Here is an 18,596-nt window from a genome sequence, read left to right as displayed (position 1 = left end):
ACCTTGAGCTGAAGAGCTGAGGGACAGTGCCCAGGCCCAGAGTTCAAGCCCCACGATGACCCCCCCCCCAAAAAAAAAAAAGAGGCTACAGTTTGAAGACTGCCCCGGCAAGAAAGTCCGTAATACTCTTTATCTCTAGTTAACTAGCAAAAAGCTGGAAGCGGAGTTATGAGTCAAGTGCTACAAGCCCAACCTTCAGCATGGAAATTCCGGGACAGGGCCCAGGTTCTGAGTTCAAGCCCCAGGGCTGGCTGGCTTGCATGTGTGTGTGTGTGTGTGTGTGTGTGTGTGTGTGTGTGTGTGTGTGTGTGTGTGTGTGTGTGTGTGTGTGTGTGTGTGTGTGTGTGCGCGCGTACTGGCTTGCATGTGTGTGTGTGTGTGTGTGTGTGTGTGTGTGTGTGTGTGTGTGTGTGTGTGTGCGCGCGTATGTAAACACACACACGAGGCAGGGCCAAAAAAGCTTCCTAGGACCAGAATGAGCACATGGCTGGGCTTCGGGTGATATGAAATGAGACCACAGTGAGTTTTGGGTCACATCAGAGTGAGCTTTTGGAGTGGGACCAGAGATTGTGGGGCGGGGCTAGGGTGGGCAGGGACGGGGGTGGAGGAGGTGGGGGGGGGGCAGGCCAAGGAGAAGGTGAAAGGTAAAGTGAAGCAGCTGAGGATGGTCAGGAAAGAAAGGAGGACATCAAGCAAAAGGTGCGAAGCCCTAAACCCAGACAGGGCAGCAGGAATGCATGGAAAGGGCTGATGACCCAAAGTGAGTTTAGGAGCTTGGTAGGGTGGGGCATAGAGTAGGAACAATACTTCTGATTGGACGGTTTGGTAGGGGCGGAGCCGAGAGTGAGAATGCTTAGGATTGGATTTAAGTTTGGGCGTGGCTAATGGGAGCCCTGGATCTGGGCTAGTCCAGGCTCCCTCAGCTAGGAGCCTCTGGGAGCCTGGGAGGGCAAGGTTGAAGGTGGAGGTCTCACCTGTGCCACTTGAGCCTCAGGAACACCGTGCAGGCGTGCGAAGAATTCCAGGTGTTCGCGACCTGTTAGCAAGTCGAAGATGGCATCCGACTGAGGACAGTAACCCATGCGGCGGTGCGCTTCGGCCGGTTCCTTGGCCACACTGGGAGATGGGGGACAGGACGCTCAGAGACCTGGCTTGTAGCAGGCCCAAGCCATACTGGTAGCATACACAGGGGCCTCAGGGTTCACCTATCCAGGACCACCATGGTAATGGACCGGGTGTTTCAGAGCCTGGTTAACAGGTTGGAGATCCTAGGCCATGCTAGGAAGGGGTAAGGACAGGGGAAAAAACAAGAATTTCCCACATCTCGTTCCCATGTGAAGCTCCCGCACCTGTGGCCTGCCAGCACTGCTTCGCCTCTGCTGGGCAATGTGTCCCCAGTCACCATGCGAAACGTGGATGTTTTTCCTGCTCCATTCACTCCTAGAAGCCCGAAACACTGTGAGGGACACACAGAAACCTGCAATCAGTGAGGCCCCAGGTCCTCACTCCAGGGGCTTATCACTATGTGGCTTTGTTTCTGATTTCTGCATGGAGGGTTGGTGGGCTACAGGAAGCCTTAGGACAGAAATACTGGGGTAGGGGCTGGGAAGGTGGCTCAGGGGTAGAGTGCTTGCCTTGCAGGCATGAGGCTCTGGGTTCAATTCCTCAGCACCACATAGGCAGAAAAAGATGGAAGTGGGGCTGAGGCTCAAGTGGTAGAGCGCTAGCCTTGAGCTGAAGAGCTGAGGGACAGTGCCCAGGCCCAGAGTTCAGGCTCCACGACCAACAAAAAGAAAGAGAGAAAGAGAGAAAGAAAGAAAGAAAGAAAGAAAGAAAGAAAGAAAGAAAGAAAGAAAGAAAGAAAGAAAGAAAGAAGGAAGGAAGGAAGGAAAGAAAGAAAGAAAGAAAGAAAGAAAGAAAGAAAGAAAGAAAATGAAATAAATACTGGGGTAAAGCTGGGCGCTGGTGGCTCACACCTGCCATCCCAGCCACTCACCAGGCTGAGACCTGAGGATCATGGCTCAAAGCCAGCCTGTACAGTAAAGTCTGTGAGACTCATCTCCAGTTAAACATCAAAAAGCCAGAGTAGATGTGTGGTTCAAGTGTTAAGAGTGCTAGTCTGGAGTAAAACAACAACAACAACAACTCAGGGACAGACAGATCCAGGCCCTGAACTTAAGTCCCATCTCACACACACACACACACACACACACACACACACACACACACACACACACACACGAAAAAAATACCTGGAGTATGTGGAAAAGTTTTAAGCTGTTACCTAACAGGGAATTTTTTTTTTGGGGGGGTGGGGGGTCCGGTCGTGGGCCTGAACTCTGGGCCTGGGCGCTGTCCCTCAGCTCTTCAGCTCAAGGCTAGCGCTCTACTACTTGAGCCACAGCGCCACTTCTGGCTTTTTGTTTTTTCTGCTTATGTGGTGCTGAGGAATCGAACCCAGTGCCTCAGGCATGCAAGGCAAGCACTCTACCACTGAGCCACCTTCCCAGCCCAAGGAATAATTTTTTACCTACAGGATATATTTAATAGATTCTGGCACATAATACAACTCCTAAAAAGGCCAAATAAACGGATTAGAGGCATGGTTCAGTTGGTAGAGTGCCAGCCAATAAGCAAAGCATCAGGTACAGAGTTTGAGTCCTGCTGGGTGCCAGTGGCTCACCTGTAATCCTAGCTACTCAGGAGGCTGAGATCTGAGGATTGTGGTTCAAAGCCAGCTGGGGCAGGGATGTCCATGAGACTCTTATCTCCAATTAATCACCAGAAAACTGGAAGTGGCACTGTGGCTCAAGTGCTAGAGCAAGTATAAGAGCTGAGAGAGGGGTTGGGAAGGTGGCTCAGTGGTAGAGTGCTTGCCTTGCATGCCTGAGGCCCTGGGTTCGATTCCTCAGCACCACATAAGCAAAAAGAAAAAAGCCGGAAGTGGTGCTGTGGCTCAAGTGGTAGAGCGCTAGCCTTGAGCTGAAGAGCTGAGGGACAGCGCCCAGGCCACGAGTTCAGGCCCCACGACCGGACCCAAAAAAAAAAAAAAAAAAAAGAGCTGAGAGACAGCGCCCAGGCCCAGAGTTCAAGCCCCACGACCAACAAAACAAAAAATAAACAAAAACCACACATACAAAAACAGAGTTTGAGTCCTAGTCTTGGAACAAACAACAATAACAACAACAAAAAAGGACCAAGCAAGGAACTCAACCAATACTCCATCAGCATAAAATTTCTAAATGTTCTTGAGAACACAGGAGTAGTTAATGAAAAATGGCCCCTGATGACTATTCAGGCTGGGAAATCAGCCAGAGGTGGAACAGTGGCCCAAGACATTGTAGTAGCTTGGTAAAGAGATTGCAGGCCTGGAGGCAGTGGCTCACACCTGTAACTCTAGCTACTCAGGATTCTGAGATGTGAGGATCCAGTTCAAATCCAGCTTGAGCAAAAGTTCTTCAGAATCCGATCTCCAATTAGCCAGCATAGAGAGAGAAATGGAGTTGTGGGCTCAAATGGTAGAGCACCATCCATGAGCAAAAAAGCTGAGCAAGAGCAAGAGGCTTTCAATTCAAGTCCTAGTAGAGGCATGTGCGTGCATGTACATACATACATATACACACCACACACACACACACACACACACACATACAATATGCTAAAAGCTGACTGACAAAAGTGGCGAGCATAGTGAGTGCTCAACAAATGTAAGCATGCAGTAAGTGCTTAATAAAGACTTGTTAGCTCAAAATAAGAGCTCAGGGGTAGGGGATATAGACCAGTGATAGAGCAAGGCCTTGGATTCTACTCCTAGCACTTCAAAAAGAGGTACTCATAATAACAATAATAAACATATTTTTTTCTTTAAAAAAAGAGACACTAGCCGGGGGCCGGTGGCTCACGCCTATATCCTAGCTGCTCAGGAAGCTGAGATCTGAGGATCATAATTCAAAGCCAGCCTGGGCAGGAAAGTCCGTGAGACTCTTATCACCAATAAACCATCAGAAAACCAGAAGTAGTGCTGTGGCTTAAGCAGTAGAATGCTCACCTTGAACTGAAGAGCGCGGGGACAGCGCCCAGGCCCAGAGTTCAAGCCCCACGACCGACAAAAAAAAAAAAAAAAGAGTCCCAGAAAGTGTTCAACAACAAAAGTGGAGAGTGAGCCAGGCACTGGTAGCTCTTGCCTGTAATCCTAGCTATTTAGGAAGCTGAGATCTGAGGATTACAATTCAAAGGCAGCCTGTGCAAAAAGTCCATGAGATTCTTTTTTTTTTTTTTTTGTCAGTCGTGGGGCCTGAACTCTGGGCCTGGGCACTGTCCCTCAGCTCTTCAGCTCAAGGCTAGCACTCTACCACTTGAGCTACAGCACCACTTCTGGCCTTTTCTGCTTATGTGGTGCAGAGGAATCAAACCCAGGGCCTCATACATGCAAGGCAAGCACTCTACCACTGAGCCACTTTCCCAGCCCCATGAGATTCTTATCTCCAATAAAATACTCAGAAAAAGCTGGAAGTGGTGCTATGGTTCAAGTGGTAGAGCACTAGCCTTGAACACAAAGAGGCTTAGGGACAGTGACCAGGCACTGAATTCAAGCCCCAGGACCAGCAAAACAAAAAAAGCCAAAAACAGAAATAAACAGGTAACTGGCTGGGAATGTGGCTTAATGGTAGAGTACCTGCCTTGCATGCATGAAGCTCTAGGTTCAACTCCTTAGTACCACATAAACAGAAAAAGCTGGAAGTGGCACGGTGGTTCAAGTGGTAGAATTATAGCCTTGAGCAAAAGAAGCTCAGGGAGGGGCTGAGAAGGTGGCTTAGTGGTAGAGTGCTTGCCTTGCATGCACAAGGCCCTGGGTTCAATTCCTCAGTACCACATAAGTAGAAAAAGCCTGAAGTGGCGCTGTGGCTTGAGTGGTAGAGCGCTAGCCTTGAGCTGAAGAGCTGAGGGACAACGCCCAGGCCGAGTTCAGGCCCACGACCGGACCGCCCCCCCCCAAAAAAAAAAAATTATGGTGCTGGGAAGGTGGCTCAGTGGTAGAGCACTTGCCTTGCATGCATGAGGCCCTGGGTTCGTTTCCTCAGCACCACATAAGCAGGAAAAAAAAAAAAGCTGGAAGTGGCGCTGTGGCTCAAGTGGTAGAGTGCTAGCCTTGAGCTTAAGAGCTGAGGGACAGCACCCAGGCCCAGAGTTCAGGCCCCACGACCAACAAAGAAGAAGGAGGAAGAAGAAGGAAGAAGAAGGAAGAGGAGGAGGAGGAGGAGGAGGAGGAGGAGGAGGAGGAGGAGGAGGAGGAGGAAGAAGAAGAAGAAGAAGAAGAAGAAGAAGAAGAAGAAGAAGAAGAAGAAGAAGAAGAAGAAGAAGAAGAAGAAGAAGAAGAAGAAGAAGGAACAGTGCCTAGGTCTTGAGTTCAAGCCCTAGGACTGACAAAATAAATAAACACATAAACAAACAAATGTCGGCAAACACACAGCCACTCCTTGCCCTGGCATTGAGTTCTCCACTCCAGACTCACCTCCCCAGGGGGAATTCCAAGACACAGGCGGTCAACAGCTGGCATCTTCTGCCCACGGTATACCTAGAAGGGTTTAGGTCCTTGAGAAAGATGGGCCTACAAAGTCTTTCCACGCAGAACTCTGCTCTCCTCTACCTACCTTGGTCAGTTCCTTGAGCACCAACACATCCCCCTCAGTGCTCCCTTTGATAACTCGCTTCCGCTCCCGTGCCACATCCTCATCTTCCTCTCCCAATGGTGGCAGAAGCCTAACCTTGGGTCTGAAGACAGAGACAGGAGTGGTACCAAGTTAGGTCTTTGGTGCCTGGCTTCTACATCACCAACCCCTGGTCCCCACTGACTGTGGCAGGAGACGGCTGCGGTGCTGGAGAAACAGCGTGAAGAGGAGGAAGAGAGGCCCCTGCACCATCATGGCCAAGAGGTTCTTGCCGACCACTTCCCAGCGCAGGGGGGACTGGAACTGCCTGTCTCCTGAGAAGATTAAAAAAAAAAAAAACAGGACTTGGAGCCTGGCACTGGTGGCTAATACCTGTAATCCAAGCTACTTATAAGGCTGAGATCTGAGGACTGAGGTTCAAAGCCAACCCAAGCAGGAAAGTCTGTAAGACTCTTATCTCTACTTAACTACCCCAAATATCAGAAGTAAAGCTGTGGCTCAAAGTAGAGCCCTAGCCTTGAATAAAAGCGCTCAGGGACAGTGCCCCGGCCCTGAGTTTAAGCCTTATGACCAACAAAATTTTTTTTAAAAAGGACTTGGTAGAGGGGGAGGGGGGAGGCGGGGAAGGGAAGTGAAGGGTAAACAAAGGAGGAGGCTGCAATGCTTGGTAAGAAATGTATGCATTATCCTGCCCATGTAATTGTAACCCCTCTGTACAGTATGTTCTCAAATAAAATAAAATACAATTTAAAAAAAAAAAAAAAGGACTTGGTAGAGCACTAGCCAATGAGCACAAACATCACATACCAAATTTGGGTCCTGGACCTGGATTTGTCTACCTGGGATAGCTTTGAATTACAATGATCAGATATCAGCCTCTTGAATAGCTAAGAGTACAGGCATGAGCCACTGGTACCCAGTACCAAAGGGTTCTTTTTATTATTTATTTATTTTTGTTGGTCATGGGGCTTGAACTCTGGGCCTAGGCACTGTCCCTGAGCTCTTCAACTCAAGGCTAGCGCTCTACCACTTGAACCACAGCGCCACTTTCATATCTATTCTTTTCTTTCTTTCTTTTTCTTTTTTCTCTCTTTCTTTCTCTCTCTCTTCCTTCCTCCTTCCTTCCTTCCTTCCTTCCTTTCTTTTTTTTTTTGTTTTGGTGTTGTTACTTGGGCATGAACTAAGAATCTGGGCTTTCTCCCTTACCTTTTTCACTCAAGGTTGGTGCTACTATTTCCGGCATTTTGCTGGCTAACTGGAGATAAGTCTTATATACTTTTGTGCCCAGGCTGATGCCAAACCCCAGTCCTCAGATTTCTGGCTCTGAAGTAGCTAGGATTACAGGTGTAAGTCACCAGCTAAGTCACTAGCATTCAGCTACCAATATATTTCGTTTTGTTGGTGGTAGTGGTGGTGGTGGTCATGAGGCTTGAATTCAGGGCCTGGGTGCTGTCCCCGAGCTCTTTTTTGCTCAAATCTAGTGCTCTACCACTTTAAGTCACAGCGCCACTTCTGGTTTTCTGGAGGTTATTGGAGATAAGAATCTCACAACCTTTTCTGCCCAAGGTGGCTTTGAACCATGATCCTCAAATCTCAGATTCCTGAGTAGCTTGGATTACAAGCATGAGCCACTAGTACCTGGCACCAATGTATTCTTAAGGGAAAGCACTGAGACCTGATAAGATGCTCAACTGGGGGTCTAATTGACATAGTGTCTCTATTTCCCTTATTTTGGAGCCTTAGATTCCTCCCAAAAGGACTGAAGATTGAATTAACTCTTTTTCTTTCTTTCTTTTCTTTTTTTTTTTTTGGTGCAAGACCAAGATTCAAACTCTGTACCTGACATGTTTGCTCATTGGCTAGCACTCTACGACTTGAGCCTCAGCTCCACTTCTGGCTTTTGGGATAGAAAACTAGAGATGAGACTCATGAACTCCTGCCCAGGCTGGCTTTGGACTACAATCCTCAGTTCTCAGCCTCCTCAGTAGCTAGGATGAGAGGCATGAGTCACCAAGTGCTTGGTATCACTGCTTTTTTTATGCACCTCTAACCTGAAGGAATCTTAGAGCCACCTAAAATCCCTGGTTCTCCCCCTTGGAAACATTTTTGTTTTTTGTTTTTTTTTTTGGTCCGGTGGTGGGGCCTGAACTCTGGGCCTGGGCACTGTCCCTCAGCTCTTCAGCTCAAGGCTAGCGCTCTATCACTTGAGCCACAGCGCCACTTCCAGCCTTTTCTGTTTATGTGGTGCTGAGGAATCGAACCCAGGGCCTCAGGCATGCAAGGCAAGCACTCTACCACTGAGCCACCTTCCCAGCCCCCTTGGAAACATTTTTGTCCCCAGCCTATAAAGTCAACTCTAGGGTGGGAGGCATTTTCAAGGGTACTGGCTACAGCTCCACCCAACAGCAAGTTCTCACCCAGGCGCTCAAAGGCATCAGCCATGGCCTGGTTCCGCACCATGTCAATTAGCCCTCGGCCCAGGCAGAAATGGGGGAAGATCAAGAAGACTCTTTTCAAGATACGGCTCACTTCCTGCAGCTTCTGCTCTGGGTCAAGAGGAGGCAGATGGGTCAGGTGGAATGAGGCCGAAACCCCTCACCTAGCCCCAACCTCAGCTCTGCAGAGCCCCACCTGGTCAGAGAAGAGCTCAAGCACAAAGGTGGCCATGCTGCTGTTGATGCCAATGAAGAGGTTGATGCAAGTGAGCACCACGTAGGCCGTGCTGGGCACGGAGAAGAAGAAGGAGGCTGGATACATGAGTGGCGTGATCGACCAGCTAGGAGGATAAGAGGAGTCATCTGATAAGTATGAGCACTGGCTAAAAGCACAGATCTCCCTTCCCATCTTCTGCCTCATGACTTGATTCATAGGAATGAGGATGTGAGGAGCTTTTAAGGCCACAATGGCACCATCTTGAATTCGATCACCCTCCGCATCATCTCCTGAAGATGCTGCAGAGTCCCTCCACAGAGCAGGTAGGAGGTCAGAAAGCGCAGGCCTTTCCTCACCCATACAGCAGTAGCAAGAGCAGGAGAGCAGGCAGGTTTGCAGGAGCCACGTATGCCTTCTGCTGGAAGGCCAGGAAGATGAGCACCACTATGCAGACAGCCACCAAGTAGTTACACTGCATTGGAGACAGAGTTACCTCAACACGTGAAGGGGCAGGAACTTCAGCCTCCCCGAACCCCCATCACTTCTTTGTTTTTTGGGTGCTACAGATGGAGGCCAGGATTTCATACATGCAAGGCAAAGTGCTCCATCACCAAGCTACATTCCCCAATCCCAGCCTCCCCGCTTATTGGTGCAGAAGAGTAAGAAACTTCCCACAATCCTCCAGACCTTGCTCATGTCATCTTGCCTAAGCCCCTCCCCTGCTGGAAGAGGCAAGGACAAGCAGTTCTGTTCCCCGCCCTACCCCAGCCAGGCCAGCCCTCGCACCATGTCCCAGAGAAAGTTGCTGAGCCAGTAAAGGGTCGGGGAAAGGCCCCCAAGGAGCTGCAGGTGTTTGGCTCGAGTGACACGCTCCTCGATGAGAACAAGGGTGAAGCTGGCTGGGACGAAGGACATGGCGAAGACCACACAGATGGAGACCAGGACGTCCACTGAGGAGGCCATCCTGGGAGTGAGGGTGCAAGGGTTCTCAGAGTGGATCTTGTGCATGCAACAGAGGAGACAAAGGTCTGCTGTGCCCATTGGTGGCAGGGAGAGGGGAAGGGAGATCTGGGGACAAGGGTGGGCGAGTCCTCTTTGGGGGGAGGGGACAAGTTGGGTTTTCTTTGGCTGGGAAGGTGGCTTAGTGGTAGAGTGCTTGGCTAGCACACAAGAAGCCCTAGGTTCGATTCCTCAGTACCACAGAGGCAGAAAAAGCCAGAAGTGGTGCTGTGGCTCAAGTCGTAGAGTGCTAGCCTTGAGCAAAAAAGAAGTTCAAGGACGTGCCCAGGCCTGGAGTTCAAGCCCCAGGACTGACAAAAAACCTCGGGGTCTAAGTACTGTCCCTTAGCTTTTTTTTTTTTTTTTTGGTCGGTCGTGGGCCTGAACTCTGGGCCTGGGCGGTGTACCTCAGCTCTTCAGCTCAAGGCTAGTGCTCTATCACTTGAGTCACAGCACCACTTCTGGTTTTTTCTGCTTATGTGGTGCTAAGGATTCAAACTCAGGGCCTCATGCATGCCAGGCAAGCACTCCACCACTGAGCCACCTTCCCAGCCCATCCCTCAGCTTTTCTGTTCCAGGCACTCTACCACTTGAGCCACAACTCCACTTCCAGCTTTGTTTTGGTGTATCATTGGAGATAAGAATGTCATAGACTTTTCCTGCCCAGGCTGGCTTCAAACTATGATCCTCAGATCTCAGCCTCCTGAGTAGCTAGAATTAACAGCATGAGCCATTGGTACCTAGCTGGAATGATAAAAATTGGTAGAGAAAAGGATATTCAGGCAGCTAGGAAAGCCTTCAGCCTGCTGATAGCTCTCTTACAAAGAACAGATGGGCAGAATTCTGATCCAGTCCCCACAACCCAGAATCCACCACCACCGGGACCAGGGAGGCTGCGCCAGCAGAGACTCACAGTGCAGCCTCAGACAGTTGCTCTTTGGTCAGGTTCAGCGGGTGGTTGAGTGTGGTGATGCTGTGGGCCCGGCGGGCGGGGCCTGGGGGCAGGTGGGCCTGTAGGAGTGCGTTGTTGGCTCTGTTGATGAAGGCCACCATGGCATGCCAGCCCTTGTTGTTGAACCAGATCTGGATGGAGAAAAGGCCATGGCGTTAGGGTCGATAGACAGAGACACGACTCCAGCTGGCTGTTGCCTGCCGCCTTCAGCTCCTACCTTGAAGTTTTTCTGCCCATCCAGGCCATGAGCCCATTTTGTGAGGTTGTTCAGGATCCTGTCCAGGGCTCCACCGGCCTGGGGGCTCAGCAGCGACTGGAGTAACTCCACCGTGTGGCCCACCTCATGCCCTGTGGGGAGGTCCAGATCTCGGCTCCCTAGTGAGAAGCCCCCATATCTGGGGGGAGGGGAGGGCCAGTGGAGCCACTGGAGAGCATGGGGAAAGGAACAGAGTAGGGAACCCCCGACTCCAGGTCCCTCCTTACCTGACCTCATTTACCCACTTCTTAGTCTTCAGGCTGTGGAGAGTCAGGAAGGAGGGGGCCAGTGAGATGGGAAGGTTGGAAGTGTGGAAGAGCTAAGGGTGAGAGAGGCAGCAGGCGAGGGTGGAAGGCCCTGGGGAGTCCCCGTTGGGAGTCCCTGGCACCCCATCCTTGAAGCCAGACCCGGACCCAGCGGTGGCTCACCCCTCGTGTACCAGGCGTGGGTAGGTCTTCACCAGGAAATCGCTCACGTTTCGGCCTGTTAGGTTCTGCACCACCTCCCCGGAGCTGGCCACAGCCTGGGGTGGTGGGGGGCCACCGGCCCCAGCGGGACAGTCAGGGAGCAGACGGCGGGTGCCAGGCTGACTGCACTGGCAAGCCGGGGATGGGAACTCCAGGGTCCAGTTGCCACCGGCCAAGGCTTGGGCCACATCAGCAGGAACCTTGGGGACAGAGAATCGGCAGGCAGGGCGCTGTGTGTGCTCAGGTTCCCTGTGGGCGTCAATACAGACATCAACCTCTACTAGGCATGCTGTGTGCTCGCCCCAGAACCCAGGAGGGAAACTGGAGTCAGAGCTCAGGGGGGAAACTGAGGCCAGCCTCAAAGAAGCAACTGAGGCTAGATCCCAGGGGGGAAACTGAGACCAGAGCCCCCCCCACCCCCAGGGGTGAGAGGGAAGGAGAGGACTGGAACCCAGAGAAGAAACTAGAACTAGAGCTCAGAGATGAGTGGAGGGGGGAGAAAAATAAAAGCCAGAGGGAGCAGGACCAGGCTGAAGGCATCACCTGGTGGAGGTGTTCTGCAGGCAGGGCCCATCCAGCCCTGCCTCTCTAAGCAGGGCCTCAAGCAGCCGGGCCTGAACAGGGTCCCACGGTGCATCCTCACTGAAGGGGAAGAAGATGCGGGGTCAAGTTCGTGACTCCAGGGTCCTAGCCCTCCCTCCCCACACCAGGCCCTCCTTCCCAGCACCCACCTGAAGAAGGAGACCTGGGCACCGTACATGTCAGGACTGAGCCGCAGGGCTGGGTAGTGGCCAAAAGGAGGCACGATGAGGCTGAACACCAGAGCCAGGCCCACAAACAGGGCGGGCAGCACAATCTGAGGGTACCAGACCACGAGCTGCAGCCTCCACTCCCGCTCTAGAACCAGCCCTGAGCCCCCACCCTCACCCCCCCATAAACAGGCATGCAGTGAAGCTGGGTCCCCCTCACCTGGGCAAACAGGCCACGGCGGCTGCGACACGCCAGCAGAAAACGCTTGAGAAGCAGCGCCCAGAGCTGCCGGTGGATCAACGCAGCACCGCATGCCCGGCCTGCAGCCACTGTCCCGCAGCCCCGCAGGGCCTGACTCTGTGGGCATGGCCCAGCTGTGAAGGACAGGAAGGTCAGGGGTCAGTCTCATACTATGAAGACCTGGAGAGGGCCAGGGAGTGGAGAAGCGACTCACCTGGTTCCCCATTCTCCAGGGCTGAGGTCTCTGGCAGTGTCTTGCGCCGAAGGGCGGCAATTCGGGTACTCAGATGCTGCCCTGAGCTGCCATCTGCCAAGCCAACAGCGACCGGAGACCGAGATTAGTGTGTCAGGATGGGATCAGGGTCAAGGGACAGGGTTATGAAGGAAGAGGTCAGGACTCAGGGCTAGGCACAAAGGACAGACTCAATCAAGGGTTGGGACTTGGATTTAGGCCAGGGTCAGCTGAGGGTCAGGGTCAAGGGTGAAAGGTCAGGGAGCCTGGTCGCACCCTCCTGGTCTGCGTCTACAGCACAGTCCTCCACCACCTTCAGGAAGATCTGGGGAGACAGAACAGGATCTCAGGGACAAGGGGGTTCTGGGAAGGGTCCCTTCAGGCTTCCCCGAGGGATGCCAAGCCTCCTGCCCTGGCCCTGCCTCCTCCCTCCCATGTTTTCCCTAACAGTAAGACTCCCGCCAGGCACTGGTGGCTCATGCCCATAATCCTAACCACACTGAGGATCTCCGTTTGAAGCCAGCCCAGGCAGCAAAGTCTGTGAGATGCTTATTTCCAATAAAGTACCAAAAAACCTAGAAGTAGAGATGTGACTCAATTGCTAGAGTTCTAGCTTTGAGCAAAATGAAGCTCAGGAACAACATCCAAGCCCTGAGTTCAAGTCCCAGGACTGGCCAAATTAAAAAAATATATCAATAAGAAGACTCCTTCCAGGTGCCAGTGACTCACACCGATAATCCTAGCTACTCAGGAGGCTGAGATTGAGGATTATGGTTCAAAGCCAGCCCGGGCAGAAAAGTCTGTGAGACTCATATCTCCAATTAACCACCAAAAAACTGGACGTGGAGCTGTGACTCAACTGGTAGAAGACCAAAAATCCCATATGAGAGGGAAAGGCCCTGAGTAAGCCTCAGTTCCAGTAAAAAAAAATGAAGACTCCTATTCATTCTCCAAAACTCCCTCCTCCAGGGAGCCCCCTCCGCCCTGCACCTCCTCAAGGCTGGTGTCCGAGATCCCATAGCCAGTGAGGCCTAGTGCCACCAAGCCTTGGTCCAGCTCCTGGAAGAGGGAGGCAAAGCTGCCGTCCAGGGCACCCTCATAGGGCAGGGACAGCACCAGCTCTCGGGGCAGCTCCTCCACCAGCTGTGCCCCTGGCACCACGCGCTGCACTAGGGCCAGCAGCTGGGATGAACCTGAAAGAACAGAGGTCTCTCAAGGACCCTGGTAGGCCCAGGACCCCCTCCCCAAAGCCCCTGTCTCGCCCCCCTGCTCCTCTCAACCCCTGCTCCTGGGTCAGAGTTAGGAACTTGAGGGGAGGGGTGGGGCCACTTTTGGGGCTCAACTCAGGGTCAAAGTCACCATTCAGCTGCAGCCCAGGATGGGATTATGGGTCCAGTCTGGGATCCCTTGAATTAAACCCCAACCCCGATCCATCCCTTTGGGGGGTCTCCCAGCCTAGTCAGTACCCGCTGCACTGTTCTGGTGGGCCGGCTCCCCCTCCTGTCTGGTAGCAAGACTGTCCTTTGAGTCAGTGTCACTCTGCAGACAGAAAGGTGATGATTGAAAAAGCCATCAGGCTGACTAGAGCCTGGAGGTCAGAGGCGAGGGGTCAGAGGTCACAAGCCAACTTTGGCCCTCACCTTCTCACTGATATTCAGGGGTGGGGACTTCTTCACCAGGGTCAGGTAGTAGCCAGAGCCCAAGTGACGCTGTAGGAAGAGTGGAGACCCACAGCAGCACAGACGGCCACCGGCCACCATGGCCACACGATCTCCCAGCAGCTCTGCCTCATCCAGGTGGTGGGTGGAGAGAATCAATGTGCGACCTGGGGGATGGAGATCCCACCCCTGTGAACCACCAGGCCACCTGGTCTTTTCCCAAGTTGTGGTTCTCTGATAGGAATTGCAAAACCCCTATGTAGGAAACTCCTATTCACCCTGCAAAGCCTGCTGCCACCACTTCCTTGTTAGTAAGTGCCTCCATGCAAGCAGAATGCCAAGGGACCTCAGGCCATTCCTAACTCTTACCTTCTCGGTATTTGAGCAGTAGTTCCCAAATACTGCGGCGGGAAGCGGGATCTACACCAGCAGTAGGTTCATCCAGGATAACCACTTGGGAGCCACCCACAAAAGCAATGGCCACAGACAGCTTCCTTTGCATCCCCCCTGAGTGGGGACAGGGTATCAGTCTCAGTTTGACCCTCCCTCCTCCACCCCTTCTACTGTTGCTCTTTCTTTTTGTCTGTATGTGATGGGCCTGGAGCTTGAACTCAGGGCCTGTCCCTGAGCTTTTTTTGCTCAAGGCTAGTGCTCTACCACTTGAGCCACAGCTCCACTCCTGGCTTGTTGGTAGTTAACTGGGGATAAGTGTCTCATAAGCTGGGTGCCAGTGGCTTGCCTGTAATCCTAGCTACTCACTAGGCAGAGCTCTAAAGTTGGGGGTTCAAAGCCAGTCCAGATAGGAAAGACAGTGAGACGCTGATCTCCAATTAAACACCAGAAAACCAGAAGTGGAGGGATGGCTCAAAGTAGTAGAGTGCTAGCCCTGAGCTAGCACTCAAGGGACAGTGCTCAGGCCCTGTGTTCAAGCCCCACAACCAACAAAGAAAAAAGACTCTCACAGACTTTCCCATCCGAGTTTGCTTCAAACCACAATCTTCAGAGCTCAGCCTCCTCAGTAGCAAGAATTACAGGCATGCGCCACAATGCCTGGCTTTGTGTTGCCCCTTTCGCCCTCCCAAGAGACCTCAGCCCCCTGGCTTCCTATTATCCTGTCTCTGTTGAGGTAACACTCCAGGCCGGCTCACCAGACAGGTGGCGTGTCTGCGAGAGACGCTTGGGGATGAGGCCTACATCTTGCAGCAGACGTTCCTGCTCCGGGCCTACTGAAGCTGCACTGAGACCCTTCAACCGGCCATAAAACCACACGTGCTCCTCTACTGTCAGCCTGTAGCCAGGGGTGACCAACAGGGTCCCTCATGGTGAGCAGGGTACCCCAGGATGCCCGCTCCTTCCCTCCACCATGGCATGCCAGCCCCACCCAGCACACCATGACGTACATGTCAAACAGCACGTTGTACTGTGGGCAGATGCCCAGGTGAGGCCGGATGGCCGCCATGCTGGAGCGCACATCATGGCCCAAGACAAAGGCCGAGCCACCAGTGGGTGGAAAGAGGCCACTCAGGATAGACCTGGGGGTACAGAAGTCTCAGGGCAGCATCCCTCCACAGAGAGAAGAACTACCTGCATTCACATTTACCTTCTGAATGCTCAGCCCTAGTCCCTTTACTATTAGTAGTAGTAGTAATAGTAGTTGTAGTAGTAGTGTGTTCATGCGCGTGTATATGCTGGTTCTGTGGCTTGAACTCAAGGCTTGAACACTGTCCCTGAGGCTTTTTTGTGTGTTTGTTTGTCAGTGGTAGGGCTTGAACTCGGGCCTGGGCACTGTCCCTGGGCTTTTCTGCTCAAGGCTAGCACTCTACCACTTTGACCCATGGCGCCATTTCCAGTTTTTAGGCAACTAACTGCAGATGATTCTCAGACTTTCCTGCCTGGGCTGGCTTTGAACTGTAAACCTCAGCTTCCTGAGTAAAGTTAGGATTACAGGTGTGAGCCATTGGTGCCTGGCTATGTCCCATTTCATAGAGGAGAGAAACTGAGGTTCAGAGGAAACGTACTGAGCACATTTTGTGCCCCAAGGGGCCTGGGGTTCCCACCCACACTGGATCAGCAGGTGCCCTCTGAGGCAGGGGAGGGAGGAGGTGGCTGGCTCACAGTGTGGTCGTTTTGCCCGCTCCGTTGTGACCCAGGAAGGCAGTGATGTGGCCTTGGTAGAAATCCAGGCTGAGTCCGCGCAGGGCCGGCTGTGCACTGCCAGGAAACCGCTTCTCCAGACCACGAATGGAGACTCCAGGGTTCAGGCCAGGTGGAGCCTCTTCTACCAGCACTGTGGAGGGAGAAAGGGAGGGTCAGGTCATCCCCGGGATCCTGGGGGTCATCAGAGCTGGTCCCTGTCCCCGTGGAGGAGGGGAGGGTCTGTCCCAGAGGGCTGAAGCACATGTATCATCTAGCAGCTAGGGTATCCACAGAACTGAAATGAGTATTTGCAAACATCATTGTCCCCCCCCCCACCCTTTTGGGGTGTGTATGTGTCTGTGTGTGTGTATCCTGGAGCTTGAACCCAGGGCCTTGGAACTGCCCTAAGTTTTGGGCTCAAGGCTGGCATTCTACCGCTTGAGCCAAAGCTCCACTTCCAACTTTTTGGTGCTATGGTGGCTCTGTGGTAGAGCGCTTGCCTTGCATGAATGAGGCCCTGAGTTCGATTCCTCGGTACCACATAAGCAGGGGGAAAAAAAGCCGGAAGTGGCACTGTGGCTCAAGTGGTAGACCACTAGCCTTGAGCTGAAGAGCTGAGGGACAGCACCCGGGCCCAGAGTTCAGGCCCCACAACTGGACCCCCCCCCCAACTTTTTGGTGCTTCATTGGAGATAAGAGTCGCACAGCTGGGCAACAGTAGCTCACACCTGAATCCTAGCTACTCAGGAGGCTGAGATCTGAGGACTGCCATTCAGAGCCAGGCTAGACAGAAAAGTCTCTGTGAGACTCCATCACTCAAAAAACTGGGAAGGTGGCTCAGTGGTAGAGTGCTTGCCTTGCGTGCCTGAGGCCCTGGTTCGATTCCTCAGCACCACATAAGCAAAAAGAAAAAAGCCGGAACTGGCGCTGTGGCTCAAGTGGTAGAGCGCTAGCCTTGAGCTGAAGAGCTGAGGGACAGCGCCCAGACCCAGAGTTCATGCCCCACGACCGGACCCAAAAAAAAAAAAAAAAAACAAAAACTGGAAGTGACACTGTGGCTCAAATTGATAGAGTGCTAGCCTTGAATAAAAGAGTTCAGGGAGGGGCTGGGAAGGTGGCTCAGTGCTAGAGCGCTTGCCCTGCATGCATGAGGCCCTGGGTTTGGTTCCTCAGCACCACATAAGAAAAAAGAAAAAAGCCGGAAGTGGCGCTGTGGCTCAAGTGGTAGAGCGCTAGCCTTGAGCTGAAGAGCTGAGGGACAGCGCCCAGGCCCAGAGTTCAGGCCGCACGACCGGACCCCCCCCCCAAAAAAAAAAAAAAAAGAGTTCAGGGACAGTGCCCAGGCCCTGAGTTCAAGCCCCATGACTGGGAAAAAAAAGTCTCACAGACTTTCCTGCCCAGGCTGGCTTCCCACTGCAATCCTCAGATCTGAATAGCTAAGATTACAGGTGTGAGCCACCAGTGCCCAGCTGATCCTGTGTATTTTTTTAAATTTGGGGTGGGGGTGGGGCTGAGAAATCCAAATAGGGGAACAGTTGCTAAAGCTCCTAGGCCTCACCTTTGGGGTCTTGTGGGGCAGGGGCTGGGGCAGGACCCTTGGGGGCTCCAGGTCCGCACCAGTAGCTCCTCTGGAAGGGAAAATTCCACGGTTCGGGGATCCCGTACTGCCCTGCAGAAGGAGATGCCTGTCATTCCCCATGGAGTGTGCCGACGACTGGCCACACACCTGGCATCAAGGCGGCCAGGACACTGCCCATCAAGTCAGACACCTGTGCACTGTGCCAGGAGCTCCCCAGGCCCCCTATCCCTGTCTCCATTGGAAGATGCAGTCCCTGTGTGTAGGTGCAGGAACCCCATCTTGTAGCCCCGCCCCTTCTGGGGGATAACCTGGATTCCAGCTTCCAACTTCCAGGAAGGTACCAGCCTCCCCCCCCCCCCGCCCCCCCACCCTCCGCTACAGCACACCTGGGCACACAGCCTCCAGATACCAGAGGACAAGGCCATAGAGCGCAGCATCCAGCAGCAGGAGGCCCGAGACCTGTGCCAGGCTGAAGACGTCACCCGCAGGCCCAATGCCCAGGTTGTGCCACTGTGCACCCTCGCCCTGCTCCTCCAGCAGTGCCAGGCTCTCGCACCCGAAGCCGAAGGCCACAGGGGACAGCAAACTCTGCGGGAGGGCACGAGTGGGGTCAGGGATGGATCGAGCACGGCCGAGGGCACCCTGGCCCCTTCACCCCCAAAGGCACCACCTGACTCACTGCGGCCACACGGCCCGCGGTGGGCAGCTGCTCCCGCCAAGCCACGCACAGCACATAGGGTAGATAGAGTGAGAAGTAGATGAGGCCCCCACAGGCGGCTGCCAAGTTGGCATGGGAGAAGAAGGCGCTCAGCAAGAAGCTCTGGACCACCGTGGCTACCGAGAAGGTGGCCAAGAACAGGAAGATCACCACTGGGTGGCTGTAGGGGAGAATGTCTCCCAGCTGGGAAGGCAAAGGGAGCTCAGACTTCCAGGACAGGGCCTTAGGACACACACACACACACACACACACACACACACACACGCACACACACGCACACACACACAC

At 53.1% G+C, this 18,596-nt stretch overlaps 1 protein-coding gene across 2 annotated transcripts in view; it reads right to left on the bottom strand.

Moving 5' to 3' along the window:
• The window catches only part of Abca7 (ATP binding cassette subfamily A member 7), a 28,042-nt gene that overhangs the window by 2,297 nt on the left and 7,149 nt on the right, over window positions 1–18,596 (bottom strand). For both annotated transcript variants that reach the window (XM_070008391.1, XM_070008393.1), the window contains 28 exons: window positions 18,270–18,491; window positions 17,977–18,178; window positions 17,570–17,680; window positions 15,991–16,162; window positions 15,276–15,407; window positions 15,024–15,163; window positions 14,245–14,382; window positions 13,858–14,042; window positions 13,684–13,756; window positions 13,208–13,410; window positions 12,494–12,542; window positions 12,200–12,292; window positions 11,965–12,119; window positions 11,727–11,851; window positions 11,539–11,637; window positions 10,957–11,244; window positions 10,756–10,788; window positions 10,490–10,667; window positions 10,234–10,403; window positions 9,108–9,285; window positions 8,678–8,793; window positions 8,301–8,445; window positions 8,087–8,210; window positions 5,854–5,983; window positions 5,652–5,772; window positions 5,513–5,575; window positions 1,350–1,456; window positions 975–1,116 (listed from right to left, as the gene is read on the bottom strand). In XM_070008391.1, the coding sequence (XP_069864492.1) occupies window positions 975–1,116; window positions 1,350–1,456; window positions 5,513–5,575; window positions 5,652–5,772; window positions 5,854–5,983; window positions 8,087–8,210; window positions 8,301–8,445; window positions 8,678–8,793; window positions 9,108–9,285; window positions 10,234–10,403; window positions 10,490–10,667; window positions 10,756–10,788; window positions 10,957–11,244; window positions 11,539–11,637; window positions 11,727–11,851; window positions 11,965–12,119; window positions 12,200–12,292; window positions 12,494–12,542; window positions 13,208–13,410; window positions 13,684–13,756; window positions 13,858–14,042; window positions 14,245–14,382; window positions 15,024–15,163; window positions 15,276–15,407; window positions 15,991–16,162; window positions 17,570–17,680; window positions 17,977–18,178; window positions 18,270–18,491 (3,894 nt within the window). The remainder of the gene's footprint in view (window positions 1–974; window positions 1,117–1,349; window positions 1,457–5,512; window positions 5,576–5,651; window positions 5,773–5,853; window positions 5,984–8,086; window positions 8,211–8,300; window positions 8,446–8,677; window positions 8,794–9,107; window positions 9,286–10,233; window positions 10,404–10,489; window positions 10,668–10,755; window positions 10,789–10,956; window positions 11,245–11,538; window positions 11,638–11,726; window positions 11,852–11,964; window positions 12,120–12,199; window positions 12,293–12,493; window positions 12,543–13,207; window positions 13,411–13,683; window positions 13,757–13,857; window positions 14,043–14,244; window positions 14,383–15,023; window positions 15,164–15,275; window positions 15,408–15,990; window positions 16,163–17,569; window positions 17,681–17,976; window positions 18,179–18,269; window positions 18,492–18,596) is intronic.

Source organism: Dipodomys merriami, unplaced genomic scaffold, assembly GCF_024711535.1.
Source record: "Dipodomys merriami isolate MVZ:Mamm:240054 unplaced genomic scaffold, mDipMer1.0.p SCAF_70, whole genome shotgun sequence".
NCBI lineage: Eukaryota > Metazoa > Chordata > Mammalia > Rodentia > Heteromyidae > Dipodomys > Dipodomys merriami.
Note: the sequence above shows the minus strand (reverse complement) of the source record. Positions and strands in the feature narration are given on the sequence as shown.